The 26,388-nt window shown below is 44.1% G+C and overlaps 1 protein-coding gene across 1 annotated transcript; it reads left to right on the top strand.

Moving 5' to 3' along the window:
* Nucleotides 1–1,815: 1,815 nt before the first annotated feature.
* On the top strand, nucleotides 1,816–26,388 carry pinx1 (PIN2 (TERF1) interacting telomerase inhibitor 1; the record flags this gene model as incomplete). Its single annotated transcript, XM_083643246.1, has 7 exons — nucleotides 1,816–1,834; nucleotides 2,383–2,492; nucleotides 3,034–3,126; nucleotides 3,553–3,634; nucleotides 4,039–4,131; nucleotides 10,021–10,103; nucleotides 25,503–26,388. The coding sequence occupies 7 exons, from the start codon at nucleotides 1,816–1,818 to the stop codon at nucleotides 26,340–26,342; spliced, it is 1,320 nt and encodes a 439-aa protein (XP_083499372.1). The 3' UTR covers nucleotides 26,343–26,388.

Raw genomic sequence — 26,388 nt, 5'->3', positions numbered from 1 at the left:
ATTTATTCATGCTATATTTTCGGCTTAGTTTCCACTTTTTTAACAGAGTGCTATAAACTCTACCTAGCTTATTAGAGAAATCTATAATGTATATGATTTAAATGATGAATGAAAGCTGAATACAATAAGTAAGGTGAGCTCATAGGCTAAGAGCCATTCTTAGGCTGCTAGTGTGATTAATAGAGTTACATACAGAGCAAGAACCTGCTCTGTCACATGTCTGGTTCCCCACCTGCTCTCTTTGATGCAGAGTCCAGTAGAGTAGAAGATGGAATTTTCAGTCCTGCTTGGTAACCGGGCATGGGAAAACCTAAACTCACTCACTCACTCTGCACAAGGCCATAGAGTCAGATGTCTAAGAGTGAAAGACAACTTTTTTGTTTTTGCTTTCATTTCATCCCTTATGACAGCATAAATGTAACTCTTCCAGGCTTTTCATTGTGTCATTTATTTCTGTCACTTTTCACAGTAAAAACCCTGATGAAACAAGATTGTACATCCTATGGCAAACAACTCCTCAGGTTTGCCTACACAGCCCAACAATATTAAATATATATTAAAGATTAATACCTCTGAGAGAAACACAGACCTTTTTCCACTAGAAGAATTTTGTTTTCAAAGAACAAGCCTTCAAAAAATCTTATCTTATCTTATAATCGTTCATATGTTCCTTTTTGGCCTGCAGGCGCCTGTAAGCACAACCTCATATCAGCACAAAGTACCCCCCCCCCCCTGTTCTGATACAATTGGTAAAAGCTTTTGTGAACCACTTGACTCAAGGACACTTTCTTGGCATTTTCCATAATCATATCATATCATATCATCATATCATTACCACCAACTCTCTCATTTACTTCACATGTTATGACATGTTTTCCACCAAATGCTGCAGTTCTGTTTCATCTAATGCATGGCATTTGCTGGAACATGCAGTTCATGACCTATGTTGCCTACAAGTTACATAACAGGATTTTAATATTCATGTATGGAAACCAGTCGGCCCAGCAGGTCTCAGCTGCAGCTGCTTGCTTTGTGCAGTGTAATGTGTTTGCGACGCAGAGTCCGACAAATAAAGAAGAGAAGGGTTGCATGTTTGTGTCTGGTGGTGTGGGCTTGTGGGAATTAAGTGGGGGGTAGTGGGCTATCTGCATTGTGCACTGATTGTCTTTTGGAGAGGAGAAATGTAAGACTATTTATTTAGATGCATCCAGCATGTGGATGGGGGGGGGGGGGGGGGGTGCAATGTCACATCCTGTCTGAGTGCCAAGAATTGCTTTTTAGCAGCTTCCATGCAATTATGATATTTATGACAGCACTAAGGCAGTGCTGTTGAATTCTGTCTTCCAGATGGAGTGCATGCGGGAGTGTCACAGGTATCAGGTAAAGGTAATATGACATGTATTTGTTCGCTTTAAGTAAGGAATTGCACAGCATATTATGCAATAAAAATTTGTGAATTGGACATGACCGTTTGATTTTAAAAGGCTTTTGGTTCAGTCTAACCTGACCTGTGTCAAGTATGGGTGACTGGTCACAATGAGTTTATGGGAATGGCGCCCTCTGCTGCCGAAATGCATTCACTACCGTGGGAAAAAAAAAAACTGCTTGGGGGGGGGGCACATACACTGCAGTATCAATAATTGGTCATGCATGCCCATCCGTATGGAATACGAAATACGAAATAGCCTATATAGCCTATATTTACCGGATTGTTTGTTTACAACAACAAAAACTGTGTGTGTGGAGCACTGTGGAGTGACTTTTTGTACAGGCATTTTCTAGGATGCCTACGCGGCTTCCGTCAAAGACCCCAGGATGTCCATGCTTGCTGAACGTGAGTAATTTGCTCCAAAATATTTGTTACATATTTTAATCATTCTCCATAGGCGACACTATTCCAACATGCTATTTTGTTTTCGCCTCAATGTGCCACTATCAACTGTCAAGGCATTTTTCTCCCAACATCATTCACTATGTTGTAGATTGTGACGTAACCAGTCCTAGCTAACACTAGCATTAGCTATCTGCATAGCCATAGTGCAAACACGTGTGCTGCCCTCATGTTTGCTCTGTAACATTGCTTGCCATTAGCTCACATCACATGTGTTTAGATATATTATTTTACCAACTCATGATGATATATGTGAGAGCCAGTATCACGAGCCTTTGACAGGACAGTTGTAGCAGCAGCACTGCTGTCAGGGCAACATGGCCGCGGGTTGAAATGTCACAAGGTGTTTTGCTTCTGCTCTGAATCATTCTCCCATTGACAGTCCAGCCGTCCTGACAGCTTGCAGTGGGGGGTTTGTGGCACAAGTTGTGCCTCGTTAACAGCTGGGTTATGCAGCACTGACACTGTCACTGTTGATCTGCACTGTGTAGCCCGGAGGAAACAGAAGTGGTCTGTTGACCCCAGGAACAGCTCCTGGAGTAAGGATGACTCCAAATTTGGCCAGAAGATGCTGGAGCGTATGGGGTGGTCCAAGGGCAAGGTAAGAGTAGCCTACTGAGGTGGGTCTGTTTAGGTCAGCAGCAGTGATTTCGCATCAATACACACATACAATGAAGAGATATGAGATAATGCATGAAGTTGGTTAGCACCAGTATTCCTGTGATTAAACTTTATATAAATAAATTACTTATTTTCTTTTTTGCACTTATGGAAACGTGAGAACTCGGCACATAGGGGCACATAGTAGCCCAAATAGTCGATTTACTCTTCACAAACTCACCTTGTCTATGACTGTATAGATATACTGTAGGCTTCATAATGTTAATCAAGTAGACCCACTTATGAACAGTATGCATTTTGAATAAAATCACAAATTTCGTGAAGAGGGATGAGTTATCGTTTGTGAAAAAGTGTTATGATAAACAACACAGTTTATACATGCAGTTTTTTTTATTTTTTGTTTTGTAGGTTTTACAATTGGGACATTCTGCTCAGAATAAAAAAGTGTACAAGAGCAAATTTAACTGATGCCCAAATGATGAGCATTAGAATCACATCTTGTCTTCTCTTTTCCTGTCAAGGGTCTGGGGAGAACTGAGCAAGGCTCCACAGATCATATCAAAGTTAAAGTGAAAAACAACAGCTTGGGTCTTGGAACCACTGCCAGCCATGAGGTGAGCACACAGAAGATGAAGACTTAGTTGAAACTGCAGCTATTAATCTTAAAATGTATTTATTTTGTTGCTCTATACTTCAAATTATTGCTTAATGTGTGATTACACCCTGACAGCAACTCAGCTGTATAGTCATTACCTGAGAACATGCGACAACACATGAAATCAGTAGCAATGATATAACGTTAGTCAGCAGTTTGTTGGCAAAGAAAAGTTTAGAGTAGCCAATCATATGTTAACGTTACTGGCATCGGCAATTCAACTCAATAGGAAAATGTATACATCCACGTTTAGCTCCAATTTGCTTTGAAAATTGTGCCTTATTGGAGAAATGACAGATTGAAGTGATGCAATTTATGCATAGAGATGTGTTGTTGAATAGAAGTTTCTTCTTATTGTGTGTGTTGAAATATGCTGTATTTACAGGATAACTGGATTGCCCACCAAGATGATTTTAATCAGCTTCTTGCTGACCTGAACAACTGCCACAGTCAAAACACCACCAACGGTATGTAAACAGATTGGTGAAACAGTCTGTATATTATGCTATTTGGTTATTACTATTTATTTACTTCATATTTATTTATTTCACTACATATAAAGCAACAAAAGACTACAGCAAATGACTGCCATGTGAATTTGTCTCTGGTTGTTTGCTTCATCTGTTGCACAGTAGAGGGTGCTACACTGCAACATTTAGGAGAGGAAAGACTACTGTAGGATGAAATCACACTGATGAATTAACAGTCATAACTGTGCAGGAAAGCAAAGCAAATGTAGAATACTGACGCATGGAAATTGTTACAGAAGTTAGGCACAATGGTACTTATTATATATGATATGTAATTAATTACACAATGTACAATGTATGTGACTGTTTTTTTGTTTGTTTGTTTTTTGCATTATGTGTAGACCCTCCACCAGAGGAACAGCAGCAAGGCTTTAGCTTGGAGGAGAAGTCCAAGACCTCCAGAAAGAGGGTTCATTACATGAAATTCACAAAAGGTGGGTTTATCCTTTTGCAGCTCGCCGAGTTGCTCAGAGTTTGTGCCTGGTCAAAAGCGATTCCTTTCTAAGTCATAATAAAAACGGTTCTGCCGTTCACATCAAAAGTAAAGCGGTTGAGGTGAACTGTTAATTGATTCAGAGGGGAGCGATTGAAGTGGGTGGGTGCCTCTGCTTTCTCACCCTCCCACCTACACACACAGGCAGGCAGACGGCTCCCTGAGCCATGTGCACTTGGCTCCGACCACAGACACGGATCAGAGCAGCACTCCATCAGAAAGTGCTGGGTCAGTTGGTGCGGTCAGTGCTGGGTCATTTGGTCCGGTCAGTGCTGGGTCATTTGGTCCGGTCAGTGCTAGGGAGCAAGGTTATTAATAACTCTTCCTCTCTCTACTTTCATGACTCCTTTACACGTCAGGAAGTGGAGATTTGCCGTTCAAGGCCAGTACACTGATAGGCACAAGGAGGACTGATTCGGTGTTCAGCACTGCTGGAGGCCAAAATGAGTAACCAGTACTCCAGACTCGAGGAGCTTTGCTTGAGCATGCAGCAGCACATTTGGGTGATTACGGTACAGGTGTAATTTCATAGTAAGTTCATAATCATTAGAGATGCTATTTTGGTTAGAATTAAGCATAACCCCCCCCCCCCCCCCCAATACATCTACCGGTAGTTAAATATTTCATATTAGATTATGTAGATTTATGTGATTGCAAGCTTGCAGTTCCTTTGGCAACATGCAAATTGTAGGAAGGAAGCAGTGTAGTGTAATGCACCAGTTCATCAAATGCTACATTTGTTAATGTAATTCCATTGTGATCTTTCTTGTAGCTTCAAATGTACCTTATAGGTCGGTGTGCTTGGGAAAACAAAATATCTCAACTTTTACCTCACCTGGAAGAGCCTTTTCTTACGTCATTCAGTAGCAACTTCCTGTTTCCTGTTTGGGGCATCTGGCGTGTCCATTTACTGGCCCCCCAAAAGCACCACCTCCCAGTGGCCACGTGACCCATTAGATGACCCTGCCAGATAACACCCGGCCTCAATCTCTCTTCCAGACCCCCTCGCCCTGTTTTTGTGATCTTAATTTAGCTCGGAGCAGAAGAAGAAGGCGCTGTGTGTCAGATAGACAGATAAGATGCACCTACACAAGGTACACATACAACACAAAGGATGGACATCTCTTTTCCTCACTCTTCCTCTCACCCCTCCTTTCTCCAAAACGCCCTCACTGACCCCATGAGAAAGTACCTGCACGAATCATTCCCTTGTGAGTTTGGCCCGGCCTTTACAAGGCCACATTTATAATACTCGAGATACTTTATTCATAGAGCAGGTTTCCAAACAAAGTTACAAAGTTATTTTAAAAGGATAAAAAAAAAACTGCTACACAAAGCATAAAATAACAGTAAAGCAATGCGAGACAAGAATCATAAAAGGGGCGACAGAAACAAAATAAAGGGTCTTTACGTAAAAGCAAGTCTATAAAAATGGGTTTTGAGAAGTGATTTAAAAAGTGAAACCGATTTGTCCAGTCTGCGCTCCTCAGGCAGATCGTTTTAAGAGCCATGATGAAGGCCTGATCTCCTGCTTTCAACCTCGACTTTGATGTGAGGACCTCAGGCCGCGCTCTGCCTCATACTGTATGTGTATGTCATCCACCACTGGACACTTGTGATGTTTGTGACCTTGGGCGCCTTTCATCACCGGGGCAAGATTAGGATATACTGTATCTCTATACTATACCTACCCCAGCCTATAGTCAACCCAATACTGTATCTCTATACTATACCTACCCCAGCCTATAGTCAACCCAATACTGTATCTCTATACTATACCTACCCCAGCCTATAGTCAACCCAATACTGTATCTCTATACTATACCTACCCCAGCCTATAGTCAACCCAATACTGTATCTCTATACTATACCTACCCCAGCCTATAGTCAACCCAATACTGTATCTCTATACTATACCTACCCCAGCCTATAGTCAACCCAATACTGTATCTCTATACTATACCTACCCCAGCCTATAGTCAACCCAATACTGTATCTCTATACTATACCTACCCCAGCCTATAGTCAACCCAATACTGTATCTCTATACTATACCTACCCCAGCCTATAGTCAACCCAATACTGTATCTCTATACTATACCTACCCCAGCCTATAGTCAACCCAATACTGTATCTCTATACTATACCTACCCCAGCCTATAGTCAACCCAATACTGTATCTCTATACTATACCTACCCCAGCCTATAGTCAACCCAATACTGTATCTCTATACTATACCTACCCCAGCCTATAGTCAACCCAATGAAGTCAGCTGATCCTTCAGGACCTAAGTTCAAGTTCTAATCCACTTGAGGCCGTGAGATCCCTTCCATTATCGCCACCAGCTATTTGTGAAGGACAGGGGAAGCCAAAGTGCAGGCAGAACTGAACACTACCCCCCCCCCCCCCCTAAAAAACAACAACAAAAACAGTGGGCACTCTACTCTCCTCCAGTAATTAGTATTTATTCAGACAGCTGGGAAGCACAGAGCACAATGCAGGAGAGAAGGTTTTGTCAGGGGTTGATGCAAGGCCACCATCAACGTGGCTCCAGAGGCAGTGGACGCATCAACTGTCTCTGGGAACCCTAGACGCCAGTCACGCCACCGTTACCTGTTTCTACCTGCAGTGCTTTCAACTGTTGTCATGCTAACACCATGTGTTTCTCGTTTGTCCACAAACAGTTAGCAACTTCAGTTTGAAACATGAGAGTTCAGTTCTCCACCTGCTTTAGGTGGTCTGGCTGATGTGTTGACAGCAAAACTGTCAGCTTTGAAATGGTCTGAATAGCAAAACTATGTATGGTCTTCCCACAGTGGTAGGAGACCGGAAAAGCTGCAACAGCTTTTCCAACAGCTGCAGGGAAAAAAAACGTTTTTTTGTTTTGTTTTTATTATCACCTTCACTTGACCCCTTTACCACACTATGTCCAGATTGGGTTCTGGATTGGCATGAGCAACCACAGAGTTACTTAGCAACCCATACCCTGCCACGCCCCTTTGCATACCACCTGTGGCTGTTGCCAGGTTAAAGCTTGGTAATGGATTTAGCGTTGCTAAGCTTGTTACATGAGGGGTTGAAAAAGTTGACTGTCATGTATAGCCTGACCGATACTGGAATTTTGGGGCCGATACCCATATTAGGGAGTAAAGAAATTACGATATCGATATATCAGATGATATTCTTAAATATGCACATTATATTACACACATTTTTTGCAATGATCCCTCAAATATCAAACACTTGACAAAGATATTTTTACATGACTTGAGATATGTAATGAATGAGGCAGGATATTTTACAGTTTAACAATAAACTTTAGTGTCCAAAATGACAGTGTACTGAAACTGTAGACTTCACTGGGTATTTAATAATGATAAATAACTAGAAATATAACAACACAAATAGAACAAATAACTTGAGTCAAGAAAAAGGATCAAATACACACAACATGCTGCTGTCTATACCTTTTAAAAATAAAATAAAAAATATTGGCCAACTTATCGGCCGATAACGACATATCGGTGATCGGCCGACCGATAATATATCAGTCGTGCTCTACTGTCAGGTGCTACATGTGTAGTTCTAGATGTGCTGCTAGCTTGGATGTGCAGGGAAACAGCATCATGTTCAGGATTGTTAAAATAATACACATTAGATTACCTAAACGCCAGATTCTCCTTTCCTCTGATATATTAACCTGTGTCTATATTAACAGAGGTTCCCAGTTCCCACTGCAGATACCTCTGCATCAAATAAATCCACTGATGCAATAGCATGCAATAGCATCAGAAAGGCTAAATAGGGGTGCCCGGGTGTTATAGCGGTCTATTCCCTCGCCTGCCAACACGAGGGCTGCAAGTTCGCGCCCCCATATTTACCACCGGTTTGGTCGGGCGTCCCTGCAGAGACACAATTGGCCATGTCTGTGGGTGGGAAGCCTGACAAAGGGTACGTGTCCTAAGTCCTCCCGCGGTGAAACTCCTCGCTGTCAGGTGAAAAGAAGCGGCCGGTGACTCCACGTGTGTCAGAGGAGGCACGTGAGAGTCTGCACTAGGGGTGTGCACATTTTTTCCCGCAGAGGGCCATACTGACTAAGATGAAGTAAACGAAGGGCCACACATTGGACAATTGAATTGAAACATGACACGATGGAAAAATACGTTAAGTCAAGCTGCCCTTTTTGACAATTCACTGGTCTATATAACATCAACCAAGCCCAGTCAATTCCAAAATCAAAAGTGGTTTATTCAGAGGGTTGCTGTTGATATTAAATCTATAGCAAGGTCTGTAAAATGTTTTGGCATCGCAAACCGCTCCGAGGCTCCCTCTGAAAGAAGGCTTCCTTACTCCTGCTTTTTATTGATATCCTGTTCGGCCATGCTCCCTCACTGCCAGCACAGAGGATTGATGGCCTTTGTTTGTGGGAAAAGGTACCAAAATCTCCGCTGCTCAGGCCCGTGCCCACAGCATCAACCAGTAACCTACTTTTAATTGCCCCCCCATCTATCACCTGTCATGACAGCCAGGGCTGCTGATTTAACTACAACGCTCCATCCGTTGCTGCAAAACATCAGATCTACCTTCAGCACAGTTCCTCGTTAAACACTGGAGACATTGATTTGTTCATATTCCTTTGATCTTTCCCGCTCTGGCTTTTTTTTAGTAGTCTGTAAATGTTTTTAGTTGTCAGATTAGTGGATTTGCCTGCCAAGAGCCGTCAGCGATTAGCGAAATCTGGTTTGACTAGTTATGTCTGCACTAGTGGCACATGTCATGTTGCCATCTCAACGGCGAGCCTGGAAACCAGCAGGTATTCCATAACACTCTCCGCTTGCACGTTTAGCAGTGCCCCGTGCTTCATCCTGCCCAGTGGCATTCAGCCACCTCGGGAACATTCAACAGGGAAAAACTCGGCGCTTAAGCTCCTTTTTATCTCCACATTGTTATTTGCACTTTCACCTGAAAGCCTTAGCCCCAGAACTTTTGACAGCTACTTCCTCATCCAAAACAGCAGAAAGGTCAGATATGGCATAATTTTACCTTCGACCTAAGATCAATAGATGACACACACACCACCCCCTCCCCACATTTATTTTAGTTGAGAACATAGCGGCTTGGTTCCTTGGCTTTTGCTCCTTAGACCTGCATTTGCAGTAACTTTCAAAGCCAAGAGAGGGGGGGGAGATAGAGGTTTTAAAGCAATAAATAACCACATGTTATCAGGGCCCTGCTGGAGGAAGAGGATGCAGCTGTACGAACAGGACTCGGGCCTGAGACAGGCGACGCTGTGCTCCAGGAGTCTTTGAGGCCTGGGTTGAAAATGGGAATCCGGAGGCGTGGCATGGCAGACCTTGTCGGCGGTTTATTTTTCTTTGCCGTTTTATCCCTGTAGCAAAAGGCAAACCACGGCACGCATCCCCCCCTTCACACACACACACACACACACACATGCACACATTCTCCCTTCCAACTCCAAATATTTATGATTGTAAGTAAAGCTCTGCTGATGTATTGCTAACATTTCAAGCATTCTGTGAAATTATTTTTGGTTTGGACATTTTTGCTTGTGTTGAGGTCAGACATGGGACCAAGTCACTTTGGTGCAAATCTCAAGTAAGTCCGAAGCCATTTGGTCCCAAGTCTCAAGCAATTCCCAGGGGATTCGACTCGAGTCCCAGTCACCAAGTCTCAAGTCCCCATCTCTGGTTGCTTCTACAGTATGTGCCAGAGCGATAGAGTCCAAATGGACAGACTGAATTTGTCATAAATCTGATCAGGGTGGAGTTTTTAAAATGTTGTTTAAATAAATGCTTTATTTCCCCTTAGGGAAGGACCTGTCCAGCCGTAGTGAAACAGACCTGAACTGTATCTTTGGGAAGAGGGCAAAATACGCTAAAGACCAGGAGGAGGTAAGGGACACCAAACCAATCTACAGCCCACACATCTCCATATTTCCTCTCTTGAAACTTCTACTTTAGAGGTGTGTGTGTGTGTGTGTGTGTGTGTGTGTGTGTGTGTGTGTGTATATAGATATATATAGACAAATATAGATGTGTGTGTGTATAGATATACAGATACATATATACACTATATAAAATTGTCTTTTGAATGGATTCACCAAAAAACAATCAGTTCAACTTTATTTCAATGAGGAAGGACGCATGCGTCAGCCATCAAGAATTTAACCTTGGCGATCCCCCCCCCCCCCCCCCCCCTGCTTGGACGCAGCCATCAGTTGCAACACAAGCAGTGGAACATCTTTGACTACTGCTAAAGGAAGCCTTCCTTGGATGGCTGATGGATGTAACGGAGCAGGGCCGTTAGCCCAGTCAATGTTAAGTGGGCACTGGGGGAGCAGATGGCATACCTCGAGCCAAGTGGCTCTGACTGATCTACCTCTGTCTCGGTAATTAAAGGATGAGCAGTGCTGCTGATAACTCCATCAGTGCTCCTGATGCTGATGCCTCCATCAGTGCTGCTGATGCCTCCATCAGTGGGTCATGTGATCGTCCACAGTGCCCCGGCTCCTGAGCCGCCTGTGGGCCTAGATTAGCCAGGTAGCGTGCAGCTTTAAAAGCACCTAAATCCAGTTAAAGGATTTGCACTCTTACCCCTCTGCTCCTCTCCTCTCCTCCACACTTCCCTCTTCTCTACTTTTGTCTCGGAGCAGTCACATGATCAGATAGCTAAGTGTGCCAACGGGCACCATTACTGGCAAATCAAAATTGGGATGAGGTGTGCAAAAATTGGAAATGACGCTTGTAAAAAAGAAAAGAAAAAAGTGACCGTTTTCTCTCTGCTCTTAGTGGTGGTTGGTCACTTGAAACTTCACTTTGCCCTTTGGTGCTGTGGAGGCTCCCCTGCTTTTCAAATGTCACTTACAAGACTGAGGCAGTTACAAGTTTGGTCCTTTGTCCCAATGCCCATTAAGGTCTGCACAGACGACCATTTGTTTTTGACATTAAAGCCAAGTCGTAAATTGACTTGCCATCAGTTCCCTGAATTATATCTAATTAGCCCATTGCAGATGCTTTTTCAATGAGGAATGTGTCGACTGCAAAGTAATACTCCAATCATCCATATTGTCACAAATGATACATTCATACTGGCCGTGATGCAGTGTGTCATTTTGCTTCTGAGACCCAGGGTTATTCCTGGGCATTGGTTCTAGTAGGTGATTCAGTTTTAACAATTGCTCTTAGTTGGATATTGATCATCATAATGCGTTGAAAATTATGCTATATTCTTTTGCTGGCATGGACAATGAGGCTAGCTGATGATTTTTCATAGTACCGGTATTTACATTTTCTCAGATGTAGGGGCAGTTTTCCAGTTGCAAGAAGCCACCACAGCTAAAGGAATGTAAAGGAAACACTGTACTGAATGAATTAAGAGACCTTCACTGTAATGGTATAATAACATAATTCTGGTGCAGACAATATGCAGTTCTGCAATTTGAGGCAAAAATAAATCAATAATAAAATACTGTATATATGTTTTATTTCTCACAAAAAGGTCATGTTGGTGATGGTTGTAGATGCTGCCACAATAATCTTTATAAACCTTATCGATGAACCAAGGTGGATATGAGACTGCATTATTATCTAGTCTTGATGAATCTTTGCTTATACATGAGCTGTAAGGCTGTATAAAAAAATAAAAATAAATGCATTGAAACATTTACTTATTACACTTATTACAAACTGTATATTTCAGTGTGGATCGATAGATTATCGCCAATAAATAAAACCGATTTTGTTTTGCCGTGACAAGTTCTGCTGACCCCTATAGAGCCAGAAGAATCTCAAATCACAATTGTGTGCCGTCTCCCCCCTCTTTATCTCAAACACTTTGCCTTGAAGAAATTGGCATCTTAAAATCCATAAATTGCACGAAAAACCTTCACTGTTCCCATGATGAGGCTGAGCCATAGCATCACAATGGCCACTGCTCCCTCGCTGATTAACATTGGAAAACGCAAGCGATACGCGCCATCTTTTTTTTTTTTACCTAATTGCTTGGTTACGGGTTGTTATTTCTCAGCCAGCAGGGACACCATTGACCATATCGAAAACACTGAACACAATTACAATGGCGTCCCACGAGGCCCCCTGTGTAGAGGCCCTGCAACATCTGAGGTTGCTGGATACAGGTGAAGAAGGGTGATGGACCAATCAAGCTCCAGGCATTGTGCAGGATCTCCTGTGACCGTGTCCTGTGAATGTGTCCACGACACTGCCGGTGACCCTCGGCCCACACTGAACTGTGCTTACACTAGTCTGCCATTAGTGTCCACATTACTGTTGCAGCGAAAAGAATCATACCGGAGTATACACGCACTCAAGTCAGGCCCGTACGCTCAATACCCCAAAGAGTAGTGCATAATCTGGTCCGTGGCCTTGTATCCCTGAGTAGGGCCTATATCAACAATGGGACTTTTGGCTTAGTGGCACCGATACAGAAGGAGCGTTGGCTTGTAGGGGTGTGCAGTACTGTGCACATACTTAACTGCCACCAGTCGCATATCTGCACCCCTGACGAGGTGAGGCCATGGGACTCAACCCATATCTGGATCGGCTTCTCCAACACTGTTTTCGCGTTCCCTCTCATGAATCTTCTCCCACGTCCCCGCAGCCCCCCCCCCCGCCACTTCACCCACCACCCACTGCTGTCTCTGCAGCCCCCCCCCCCCCCCCCCCACTGCTGGGGTTTTCCTTCCTCCATAGTGATGTGCTTCCTGCTAGCGCCTTATCGCTGCTCGCAACGCTCCCTGAAACGCAGACAGGCAGACACACACACACACACACACACACACACACACACACACACAAACACACACAGACGCACTCCCACACGTCCCACATGCTCCTGTTCATCAAAGACAGCGTAGAGAGCAACACACGAGCAAATATGGACACATTATCTGCTCCCTCATCTGTACTGGTTATATGTTTACTTGCTAAGTCTCATCCATGACCTGGTTTCAACTTAGTTACTGTCTTTATTTTGATGCATGGTGAAAGCTCCTCCTGTCCTGAGGTGGTGCCATTTAACTCAGTAGCTTACAGCCACTTTTGTTTTTTAATACAACTGCAGTCAGGTATAAAATCTGATTCTTTTGAAGTTAAAATTCAACTGTAAAACATTTTTTGGCCTGAATTTTATATTTAGTATACCAGAATTTTACGATGATAATTTTCCCTGTGAAAAATGTCTGTTAGATGAATAACACACAGAATGACCAGCACCGATAACCTCATCCCACCCTTCCACCTGAAAATGTCTGCTCAAGACCATTATTTACCCTCCCAGGCCACTGAGGGCGATGGAGTTGTTGTAGTGGAGCACCTGTCCATCTACACTCCTCCCTGCTATCCATCACCCGGTCCTCTCTTGTTATCCATCAGCCGTCCCACGCCTGCGAGCCCCCTCATCTCCTGCCTCCTCCTGTGCCCCTCAACACAATTACTCAGCGCATGACAAACGACAGCCTCTCCACTGCCGAGATATCGCAGCGCCCCGGCCACTTCTAAATGAAGGCACTTTGGCAGCCCTGTGCTCCCCTCTGCTTATCGGCGGGCGAGCACTGCCCCTGGCTGTCCTGTGTCCCCCTCTCCCCTCTCTCCCCTGTCCTCCTCCTCCTCCCCCCCCAGCTCTCCGTGCCCTCCTCAGGGGGTTTAGTTAGGGGAGCCACATGGAGGGCCGGCCCAGCTTGATTTATCTCCCTTGCCCCTCTGCCCGGCCACTCAGGCAGGCCGAAAGAGCCGACGAGGCTCCAACGGTCCCGGGCTGGAAAGCCCGGCATTAGCTGAAATAAACCATCCTGCCGCCCAGTGAAAAATGTCCTCTGATTGGCTAATTAATCAGTCAAAGGGGAGCGACGCGGCTTGTGACTTGAGGGACCCGAGCGGGCGACCGCAGAGGGCCCGCTGATAAATAGACTCCCCGCCGATTCATACATCAACAAAAGTTAGCCATTTTTTAAAGCCGCCAGCTCGCATGAAAGGTGGAAACACAAGCCCCATAGTTTTATATTTCCCCCCCCTCTCTTTTGGCTGTGTGGAAAAAGACTAAATTCTGACAATTGTATATTTTTGTTCTATTCTTAACTTTTGTTTGTTTTTTTTGGTTTAGATTTTTAGATTCATGCTTGATTTATTTTGTGTGTTTTTTTGTCCCAAATTTCTGCTCCAAATTTTTTGCTGTGGAATGTGGAACTGAGATGAAAGCAGCCATTAATTTGAAAGCAGATAATATGATATCTTCAGCTAGGCACCTGTATTTCAGTGATTCATCTACTCTGCCACTGATTGATTTTTGTAAATAATCCTCAACCTGATAAATGGCATTTCTTTTAATTTGGCTGAAAGCCTTCGCAGAATTGAATTTTTCCCTGTTTACTTCATGAAGCAGTAAATCAAAACAGACTTTCAATTATCATAGTTAAAAATGTCTGTCATATATATCTCTCGGAAATGAAGCTGAATTTTTCCAGCACAGTGATTAGCATTTACCGCTTTGTGGCTGTAATCTTTTTCCCGGGCAAGTTTTTATGGTAACGTCAAAGTTGTTATAAGATAGAGAGCAATTCATTACTTCTGTACTCCTTAAAGATGTCTGGGGTTGATAGATGTTGGCGTGTAATTTGGTGCAAGCCTTGTTTTGACGTCTGAAGTCATCCAGTCAGTGGGTCGGCGTAGAGCGCCCTGCTCCAGGGGTCGGCGTGACCCTTTGCGGCCTCTCCCACTCCCACTCGGGCTCAGGCACAAAGGGCCGAGGATCAAGCCTCATCGGGTGGCACCTGTTGCGGGTTCCTCCTGCCCACGCCTCGTCCACATGAAGGATCGCACGTCCGCGGGGGCTCCCCCGGCACCGCCGTCTTAAGGAATATGGGGCAGGGGGGGCCGCAGGTTGGGGGCTCGGCTCGGGCGTTTGGCAGATGCGTCGGCAGGGCGCCAGGGAGCCAATGGGCGGAGCCAAGCGGTGAAACTTTGCTGACAGCGCAGAAGAAGAAAAAACGTCTTCGGTACGAAAATTCTTTAAGACACTATAGTACAGTTCTCATGGTTTGCTGCTGAGGCCCGTGCCACTGCCAACATGGTCAAGAAACTAGGCTGGTCGTTGTTTGAATTTTGTAATAATTCAGCATCACAATGAGTCAGATGTTACACTATTATTATTATTATTATTCCATGAAGCCGTTCTCCTCAGTTGCGATAATCATTACGGGCTGAGACGTCTGGCAGAAGTTACAAGTTTGACTGGTAGATCCATTACTGCTATTTTAAATACCTTGATTTTTTTCCCTAGATATTAACTTTTATTAGTAGTGTGTCACCTGAGATATGTTGCCTCATTTGGCTTTACATGATCGGACTAGTAAATATACAAGTGCACTAGACATCTTTGTTGTAGCAGCCTTATTTGATTGAGTTACTCATACTGCACGGGGTTAGTTGTCTGTTGTCAGCACGAGTCCGTTGAGAGGCGGTGCCAGGTAAAGGGGGCGTGGCAGGAGTGTGGTTTCACTCGTGCTTCGTGCCTCGTTTGTTGTGAGACCGAGGAGCACTAATTCGCTCTCGGATAACATCTAATTGCCTCAAACAAAAGCTCTGCCTCTCAAGTGCGGCTCTACCTCTCAACAGCATGTTTGTTGACAAGGCCCCATTGCTGCTACCGCCGCAAATAAACGGGCCCGCCAAGTGACAGACAGCACCCCCACCTGCAGAGACACAAACACACACACACACACACACACACACAGAGACACGCACGCACACACGCAGACACACACTACCTACCTCCCTGGCAGTTGTGTGGACTACTCCCTCCTGGCCATGCCAGCTCGCTGACACTTACAGATTAGTGTAGGCAGGGGAGAAAAAAAAGAACAAGCAAGCGTCTGTCTCTTAGTTACGCGCCTAAGCTAGCATGCATGGGGCCGGGGTAATTAGCGCCTGGTGAAGCTAACCGCCCAAAGATCTCCAGAACCTCTCTGGGCTGTTTACAGCCAGCGACTCCAGTTTAATCACTGACTCTTTAATCTAATAAATCACACCCCGGGAAAGTAATCGCTGTATCTTCCTCCTCTGGGGCTGCGGTGGGGGAGACCCCTCTGCTCATTGTCGGCAAGCGCTCGCAATGTTGAACAAGCGCAGGGCAGTCATGCTGCATGCATGCATAATGTGGCCTTCATTTGTTACTTATGATAAACGTTCTCGCATCTGGGCACAAAGTGCAATTTTTCAAAACCTAATTTTTTTTCCTGTTTTTTGTCTTAACTAAACACAGAGGGTTGGCCTTTAGCAAAGGTATCGCTGTGTAGAACCTTCCACGTGTGGCATAGTGTACCTTTGCTACGTCTTTCTACGATTTCTAACTTTGCCTCTTACGTTGTGTAAATTGTATTTTTCCTAAAGTTATTTCTGCAGAATAGCAAAAGGAACACAACACGAAACAATAATTCTTACCAATAACATTTTGGAGGCAGTGTCATTTCTTTAGAAAAAAGGAGGGGGAAAAAAAAATTGATGGCAAAGCGAAATGTTATGCTGCTTATCCGTGAATAAGCAGGGGGATCCACCTGTTTCTCTGTCCGCCCACATCAGGCTCATGAAGGATGGGCTGCTGGACCTGTGTGCTCATCAGGGAGAGACAGCTGTGTCATCCAGGCCTGATCCATACACCTCGACTATCGCCAAATTTATTATCGTGGCAGGACAATGAGAACACACTCATGCAATTAAGACAACCAACCAATATTGGCTGGATATTATTGAAAAAAGAAAAGAAAAAGCCAGTAATGCAAACAGGCACTTCTTAAGAAAATAAATGGGTAACTGCGGCTCTGTCAACTGCTAATTAACAGAACCAAAAGTGTTTTCTTTCCTCGCAAAGCTGATTAGTAGGACACACACTAGTGCAGTGCCCGTTCACCCCGCTGCTGCTGCATAGAGCGCTGTGCACCCCGCTGCTGCTGCATAAAGCGCTGTGCACCCCGCTGCAACTTTATTCATATTGAACGTCCAAATTGCACCAAATCCGGGTCCCCAGCAATACACCCGACATGTGTGACAGAGATTCCTAGTTTTATAGTGTAACTGTTAATATTTAGATAACTTTTAATGCTAATATGCCATGAGGTTTATTTTGTATTTTTGTATTTTTTTGTTAAGTGATGGACTGTGCAACAAACCACATCGTCAGTGAATCGCCAACATGTGTGAACCTCATACCTTAAATTTCCACTCTGCTGCAGTTAGTATTCCAGGATGAGGCTCAATTGGTTTTCGGATTTGTTGGGGGACAATCATGAAGGAGCCAATTAAAAAGTGCTGTCAGTGTCACTTATGTGCATCAAATAAATGGATCTGGTTGGGGATGTTAACCAAGTTTTAACCTGTTCATCTAATCTGACCAAAAGAGTGATGATTTACTTGTCAATTTGCTTATGTATAGAAACCTCTCTATGCTCCTGAAAGTAGTTTACACACGTTTCATTTGATCTTGCACGTACATCAGTAGTGTAGAGCTTTGCAAGAAACCACATCCACTGGTTTCATCACCGCTTGTGGGAAATGGGGTTCCCACGATACTGTCACTTCCAGGGTGATTTTGTTGTTGTAAACTTTACCTCTAAGGTTGGAACTATATTTTATACTAAGCTGCTTGAAATTGTATTGTATCACATGGTTGATAACATCCGCAAAATTATTTCCCAGTTGTGATGAAGCCAAACTACTATCGATGGAGCCGTTAAAGTCCATCTGTCAATAATAGTTGGTAGACACAGCTTGGCCTTGTTTCAAACTTTTGGAAGTAGGTAGTCTTTTATTTCCCAATACACTCAAGTTGTCCCTGATTTAGCAGGTAAAATTTTTTCGGTTGCCCTCTTAATGAACCTTTTCCATCATACCTCCGTTGGCTTGATTGACTCTGCTGCTGAATGCCTTGGCCTCTGTGTCTTGGCACCTTGGCACGTGCTTTTCCATTGGCCACATTAGCAGGGAACAGATAGAACTGGAGAGTCTTGAAGGAGGCGCCTGTTGAATGTCTTCCCACCCTCTCCTTTTCTCTGGGAGCCTCTGCGGGGCCCTCCTCCCCGTGTTCCCTGCCCAGCCGCCGCCCCCGCCAGGGGGGGCAGAGCAGGAAGGGCCCGATAGCCAACCAGACCGCTCCTCTGCCGAACGAGCCTTATCTCAGAACTGCACACAGTGCACAGAGCGCATCCTTTTCCTGGGGTTCTGGGTCTGCGAGGAGGAGGAGGAGGAGGAGACATGGTTGAATATAGGTGCATTCTCTTAGGCCTCCTTCACTCCTCAGCCCGCCTTGTGTTCTTGCCCAGGCCTGCCTTTTCACTCATTCTTCTCCAGTCCAAGCAATCGTGTAAACTGTCATCATGAATTGTCTTCATCACTTTTTGAACTGTACAGGTGGTGGTTACATGCATATTAATTGAAATTGTATTTTCAAGGCATTTATAAAAATAAAAAATAAAAACTTTCAAATCTTATAGGAAATTAAAGACGTTACATTTATTTGATCTTTTTACAAGGCTCAGCATTGCAAGTTGGTATTCATGACACTCTTGGCATTCATAGCTTATAGCAAATTCATCTACATCTATGTTTGCAATGCATTAGCATTTCATGTTGCTCACCTCATAATATTAGCGTTTCATATTATTTGGATTACAATGCAGTAGACAAAATGTCTAAAATTTCCAATTTATTATTATTGTGCATAGGGATGCACCGATGTGAAAATTTTGGTATATGATAACCGATAACACTGATAACATTGCTGGTATGGCAGATAACCGATATTTATCGATGTCGATATGATCTGTATAAAAACACATTTTTATGATAATCAAATTTTGTACATACTGAAAAACACATGTAAACACTGTGAATTTGAACAAGTTATGCATTTCTTTATTTCCAAAACATTTGGAAAAGCCCATAAATCATAGATTTATCACAATGTTTCCTCTCAATGGGAACATTTTGGCTGATACCGATAACCGATATTAACATTGCAACATCGGACCGATGCCGATATGTTAAAAAATGACTAACATCTGCCGATACCGATATGATTGCCGATATATCGTGCTTCCCTAATTGCATATACCATCATTATCCTTCGGATGGCTTTTTTAATGTGATTTAAGTCATCATTAGGAAAGATACAACACATTATACAAGAGTGTTCTGGTTTGACTGGCCAAGGGATGAGAAATGTGTTAATATATATTAAGAGTTATCTGGGGGGGAGCAGGTCTGAAACAATGCTACAAGAAGTAAGTAAGTGGTTGTGAACTTTGTCCCAGGCCAGCACTGTGACAGACTTAACTCTGGCAACCAGGAAGACCAACACTGAAAGCCATAGATTTACAATGTCAACCAATTACTTGCAATACCTCCCGACCACCAGAGGACCGCGGCCCACAGTTTGGGAATCGCTGCTCTTAACATTTTGACCTTTGGCATTCCTATACCAAGATTAAAAGTTCATAATCACTGATCGTAAAACAATTGAATCCTTTATGGAGATTCATAAGTGATGCCTCAGATTTCACCACAATTAACATCTTTTTGAGCTTCTGACTGATTTTATACTGTGGTGGTTCTGGCCCCAGGCCCACTCAGCTCTTATGATGCTTTACGTTAGTGGTTCCTTAATTTTGCCATTTGTCCTAATAATACTCAGAAGAATCTGTTTTGTTGTAGACTGCATGCTTTAACTTCTGATAATTGCAATAATGAAGAACTGGGCAGAGAAAACAGCCCCAACATTGGACATAGGGAAACAAGATGTCTGTCACCCATAAGGATACAGCTCTAGTAATGTTTGACACACAATAGAAGTGGGGAATGTGAAGAAGATACAGGTAAAAGTTATCACCAATAATACAAAACTAGCAACCTTTTTTATTTGATTAAGCTGCTTGGTCACTGATCAAAAATGTATTCTAGCATAAGAATAACTTTTTGTTTTTATATATCTTGTTACTCAACACTGACCAACAAAGTCTCCAGGGCGTCAGTAATGCTGACTGGCTCTGTAGGAGCAGAGCCATACGTCTGCGTGTGTGTCCAGCCTATGCTCAGCACAGCACTTTCCCTCTTGTCAGATCAGAGTCTAATAGAGATCCACAGGCAGTGAGGATGAAACGCGTACAAAGTTCCAGCCACCTTCCCTGATGGAGAGGATGTTTCTCTCTCTCTCTCTCTCTCTCTCTCTCTCTCCCCTTTCCTCTCTTTCTCCCTCGCTCGCTCACTCACCCGCTCCCTCTCTTGAGAGTAATTTCACAGGCAGTTGGAAAGTGGCCCCCAGCCATCTTCCCAAATCCCAGTTAACATGTTGTTCGACGCTGTCAGCTCTGAGCCCTCATCCCCAGTCTCCCCCAGCAGAGAGGGAGGCTCTGAGCAGCATCCCCAGTCTCCCCAGCAGAGACGATGGCATTGTGTAATCACACGGAGTATAGATTTTCTCTGGGAAGTTGGAAAAGTTTAGTTTAATGGCACCTCACCTGAAGGGCCATGTCCCCCTTGTTAGAAGTTGGGGCTATTTCTAGGCAAGGTTCTGAGGCAACGGGAAACTTTGTAGGCCATTTGAACACCTGTCCCATCATTTAGCCTCAATAATGTTTGATATAAGGGTTATAAATTCAACCCCCCTTTTTATGCCTCCGCCGGCGAAGCCAGGCCGAAGGCATTATGGATCCGGGTTGTCCGTCCGTACGGCCGGCCGTCCGTACGTCCGTACGGATGTTTGTTAACGCGATATCTGAGGAACGCCTTGACGGAATTTCATCAGATTCGCCTTAAACATTCACTTAGGCTCAAGGATGATCTGATTAGATTTTGGTGGTCAAAGGTCAAAGGTCAAGGTCACTGTGACCTCTCGAACGCCATTTTCAAGCTTGTTAACGCGATATCTGAGGAACGCCTTGACGGAATTTCTTCAGATTCGCCTTAAACATTCACTTAGGCTCAACGATGATCTGATTAGATTTTGGTGGTCAAAGGTCAAAGGTCAAGGTCACTGTGACCTCTCGAACGCCATTTTCAAGCTTGTTAACGCGATATCTGAGGAACGCCTTGACGGAATTTCTTCAGATTCGCCTTAAACATTCACTTAGGCTCAACGATGATCTGATTAGATTTTGGTGGTCAAAGGTCAAAGGTCAAGGTCACTGTGACCTCTCGAACGCCATTTTCAAGCTTGTTAACGCGATATCTGAGGAACGCCTGGACGGAATTTCATCAGATTTGCCTTAAACATTCACTTAGGCTCAAGGATGATCTGATTACATTTTGGTGGTCAAAGGTCAAAGGTCAAGGTCACTGTGACCTCTCGGAACGCCATTTTCAAGCTTGTTAACGCGATATCTGAGGAACGCCTGGACGGAATTTCATCAGATTCGCCTTAAACATTCACTTAGGCTCAAGGATGATCTGATTAGATTTTGGTGGTCAAAGGTCAAAGGTCAAGGTCACTGTGACCTCTCGAACACCATTTTCAAGCTTGTTAACGCGATATCTGAGGAACGCCTGGACGGAATTTCATCAGATTCGCCTTAAACATTCACTTAGGCTCAAGGATGATCTGATTAGATTTTGGTGGTCAAAGGTCAAAGGTCAAGGTCACTGTGACCTCTCCAACGCCATTTTCAAGATTGTTAACGCGATATCTGAGGAACGCCTGGACGGAATTTCATCACATTCACCTTAAACATTCAATTAGGCTCAAGGATGATCTGATTAGATTTTGGTGGTCAAAGGTCAAAGGTCAAGGTCACTGTGACCTCTCAAACGCCATTTTCAAGCTTGTTAACGCGATATCTGAGGAACGCCTGGACAGAATTTCATCAGATTCGCCTTAAACATTCACTTAGGCTCAAGGATGAACTGATTCCATTTTGGTTATCAAAGGTCAAAGGTCAAGGTCACAGTGACCTAACAAATGCCATTTTCAAGCTCGGTAACGCCATATCTCAGTAACACCTTGACTAAATTTCTTCACATTTGGCTCAAATATCCAATTCTGCAAAGAAACGCCTTGATGCAATTTCTTCCAATTTGGCTCCAACATCCACTTGGACTCAAGAATGAACTAATGGCGGAGGCATAAGTCCGCGTTGCGGTCGTTCTAGTTTTTTTATAGAAGCAGACTAATATGTCAAAAGAACCAGTGGCTCCTGCATTGCATTACCGGCTTTCCTGGGGAAGCTAAGCAGGTTTGGCTGTGGTTACACCTCGGATGGGAGACTGGTGCTGTAAGTGGTGCTGGGGGACCAGTAGGAGGTGCTCTTCCCCTCTGGTTTCATGAATAATCTCCCCCAATGCCCCAGGGCAGAGACGGGGACTCTGTCCTGTGAGTGAGCGCCGTCCTTTGGATGAGACGTTAAAGCGAGGTCCTGGCTCTCTGTGGTCATTAAAGATCCCATCTGCATTCTTCACAAGAGTAGGGGTGTCACCCCGGTGCCCTGGTGCTAAATTCCCAAACAGGCCTTCCTTTAATCATCATGGCCACCTAATCATCCCTCGTTACTTAATTGGCACATTCAGTCCTCAACTCTCCACCGTGATAGCTGATGTGTGGTGAACGTTCTGGCACAATCCTGCATCACCCAGGTGGGTGCTACACATCGGTGGTGGATGAGTTGAGTCTCTCCCCAACCCTCCCCTGATATGTGAAGTGCTATTAGTGCTATTATCTATCTATTAATCTATTATTCTGTCTAATATTATTATTATTATTATGTCATTCTTACATATGTGATAGAAAAATCTGCAAAGTAAAATTTCTTGCATAATTTAAAGTCTGGAAAAAAAACATTGTTCCAGCCTTGGGTGAATTTGCAGAATGATCTAGGTGTTTTGTTTTTGTTTTTTACAGTTTTGATCAATGTATTAGACCTCAAAACAATGTCTACTCTACACCTTTGTGGCCCTTATGGAAAAGTATTGACTATAAGGAACCTTGTAGTGAGTTAAGGACAGAGACTAATAGCTGGTAGGGTTCTCACTGAAGTCCCTGGAGGCTTCAGGGAAATGAAACTCCTTCGGTAATCCTGAATTTCCTTACTAACCAGATTAACAACCAAATGCAGATAGAATATACTGCACACTGCACAGTCTACTAGCGGCACACTGCATTTCAACATAATCCAGATCTCTCACGACCCGTTCACATCTACATGCTCATTGTTGTAGCAGCCCATCAATTTGCTTGTCTGTCTCACTCAGTATTCAGGGTCAAAACGGTGTAATCTGTATGTAAAAGCATAAAGGCCAAAGCATAAGGTGACTCAATACAACACAGTGTTTTCAATTCATCTCTTAATCTGTAGGCTTTGAAAAATGCCATCCACGTCGCCATCTCTGAGGTAATACACAGAGCGGCAGTATTGTTTAGTGTGACTCTCAGGAGGAGCTTCTGTATTCTTCAGGACAAATCATTATGCATTGAGTAGGCTATTAGGAAAATGAAGACAAATGGGGCGCTGGGGTGGCGTGACAAATTGTTCATGCTGTACAGTAAGAAATCTCCACTGTATTGTGCCTCTGCGGTCAGACAGTTGGCCCTGTTAAACAGGCGGCACTAGCCTACCGTAAAGGTTGGAGAAGAGTTTATGACCAGACTGACCAGACCTGATTCAGTTCTCCAGACTGACCAGACCTGATTCAGTTCTCCAGACTGATTCAGTTCTCCAGACTGACCAGACCTGATTCAGTTCTCCAGACCTGATTCAGTTCTCCAGACTGACCAGACCTGATTCAGTTCTCCAGACTGACCAGACCTGATTCAGTTCCCCAGACTGATTCAGTTCTCCAGACTGACCAGACCTGATTCAGTTCTCCAGACTGACCAGACCTGATTCAGTTCCCCAGACTGACCAGACCTGATTCAGTTCTCCAGACTGACCAGACCTGATTCAGTTCCCCAGACTGACCAGACCTGATTCAGTTCTCCAGACTGACCAGACTGATTCAGTTCCCCAGACTGACCAGACCTGATTCAGTTCTCCAGACTGACCAGACCTGATTCAGTTCTCCAGACCTGATTCAGTTCTCCAGACTGACCAGACCTGATTCAGTTCTCCAGACTGACCAGACCTGATTCAGTTCCCCAGACTGACCAGACCTGATTCAGTTCTCCAGACTGACCAGACTGATTCAGTTCTCCAGACTGACCAAACTGGCCGGGACAATTAAGCCAGGGGAAGTGACTGAGTGCTGCCCTGTCCTCTTCCTTAAAAGCTACTGTCGATGTACCTTAGAGCAGCCTGCGGGGCTCCGCCTGGTGGTCCGCTATATATATATATATATATATATATATATATATATATATATATATATATATATATATATATTCAACTAATCAGGCTGATTAATTTGTACACGTTTATTCCATTAATAATTGTTTTTTGTGTGTGTGTGGTCCGCTATATAAAAAGGTACAAAAGGCACGCACATCACAATTATAAAAAAAAAAAGTTTAAACCAGGTGCAGGACCAAAGTACAAGTGAGGATAAAAAGTAGTAGAGTCCACACACTGGTAATGCTGCTCCCAAAGGTTTTATTCAGTTACCAGAAGCGTGTGACATTTCGGGGCAAAGCCCTTCCTCAGACAGTCTGAGGACAGTCTGAAACGACTTTAGTACTTTTTATCCTGGTCCGCTATACACACACACACACACACACACACACACACACACACACACACACACACACACACACACACACACACACACACACACACACACACACACACCAATTATTAATGGGACAAATGTGTAAATATTAATCAGCCTGATTATTTGAATTTAGAAATGGATCTAAATCAACAATAGTTTTGTGATGTCACTCACTACCTAGAAAAAGCAGGGGGGAAAAGAGCAGCTGTTGAGCAGCGATGGTAGTTTGAAAAGCTGACTATGCAAGGACACACAGCTGAATGGTTGGCACTTAACTTGCATTGCTGTGTTTTTGTAAGAAAAAGACGATGAAATGCATGTCAGACTTGCTGATATTTGGGTCTCCGATTCTTTGTCGATGCCTAAAAATACATTTGTATTTTAGGGTGATCCTTTTAACACCCATTGTTGCATCAAAAGCCTATTTTGGGCTCTTTAAACTGAAGATTTGCTGGGTTTAACGTGTGCTGATGATTGATGATCACTTTAATCCCCTGGGTCCACCATTGTGTGCTGTCTATTTCTGTACAGGTTCTCTAAATGCTGCGTGTAACACTATCCTCCCCATCTTCTCATTTGTATCTTTTCTGTCTATAGGAGAACAATAGCAGTGACTCCCAGGGGGAGAAGGAGGAACATTTGACTCCTGCCACTTCTGAACTGGACACGGAGTCCATCACCAAGACCGTGACGAGCACTCTCACCATGCAGGAGTACTTTGCCCAGAGGATGGCTCGGCTGAAGACGGCTCGTGGCCAACAGGCCCGGGATCCAGCATCAGAGAGCAGCGAGATGTCCGGGCCGTCTGAGGATCCCAGTCCCAGCCATGACGCGGGCGAGCCCAAGAAGAAGAAGAAGAAGAAGAAGAAGACCAGAGAGCCTGCGGAGGAGATTGAAGTGGCAGCGGTGGAGTGCACGGCTCCCATTACAATGGAAGTGAGTGAGAACCACGAGTCGGCCCCTTCAGGGAAGAAGAAGAAAAAGAGGAAGTTGGTCGAGAATGCAGGAGCTATGACTGAGGACTGTAGCGCCACCTCTGGTGAAGTGGCAGCGGTGGAGTGCACGGCTCCCATTACAATGGAAGTGAGTGAGAACCACGAGTCGGCCCCTTCAGGGAAGAAGAAGAAAAAGAGGAAGTTGGTCGAGAATGCAGGAGCTATGACTGAGGACTGTAGCGCCACCTCTGGTGTGGAGCAGAACTGCGAGGAGGAGCAGACTTCCTCCAAGAAGAAAAAGCATAAAAAACATGATAAAACTGAGCTGTTAAATGGACGCGACCCAACTGAGAATCAAAGTGTAGAATCTGAAGTTGTACACAAAAAGAAGAAGAAGAAGCACAGAGAACAGGTGGGCAGTGTTATAGGAGAGGACAAGGAAGTGCTGCTAGAGAAGCAATCCAAAAAGGACAAGAAGAAGAAAAAGAGGGAACAAGAATAGGGCCAAATTGATCAGGTGTATTTACCTTAACCTACAATCCCATGAA

The sequence above is a fragment of the Poromitra crassiceps genome (genome assembly GCF_964638095.1).
Source record: "Poromitra crassiceps genome assembly, chromosome: 9".
NCBI classification, from domain to species: domain Eukaryota; kingdom Metazoa; phylum Chordata; class Actinopteri; order Beryciformes; family Melamphaidae; genus Poromitra; species Poromitra crassiceps.
The sequence above is the reverse complement of the archived record's forward strand: the minus strand, read 5'-3'. Positions and strand labels throughout refer to the sequence as shown.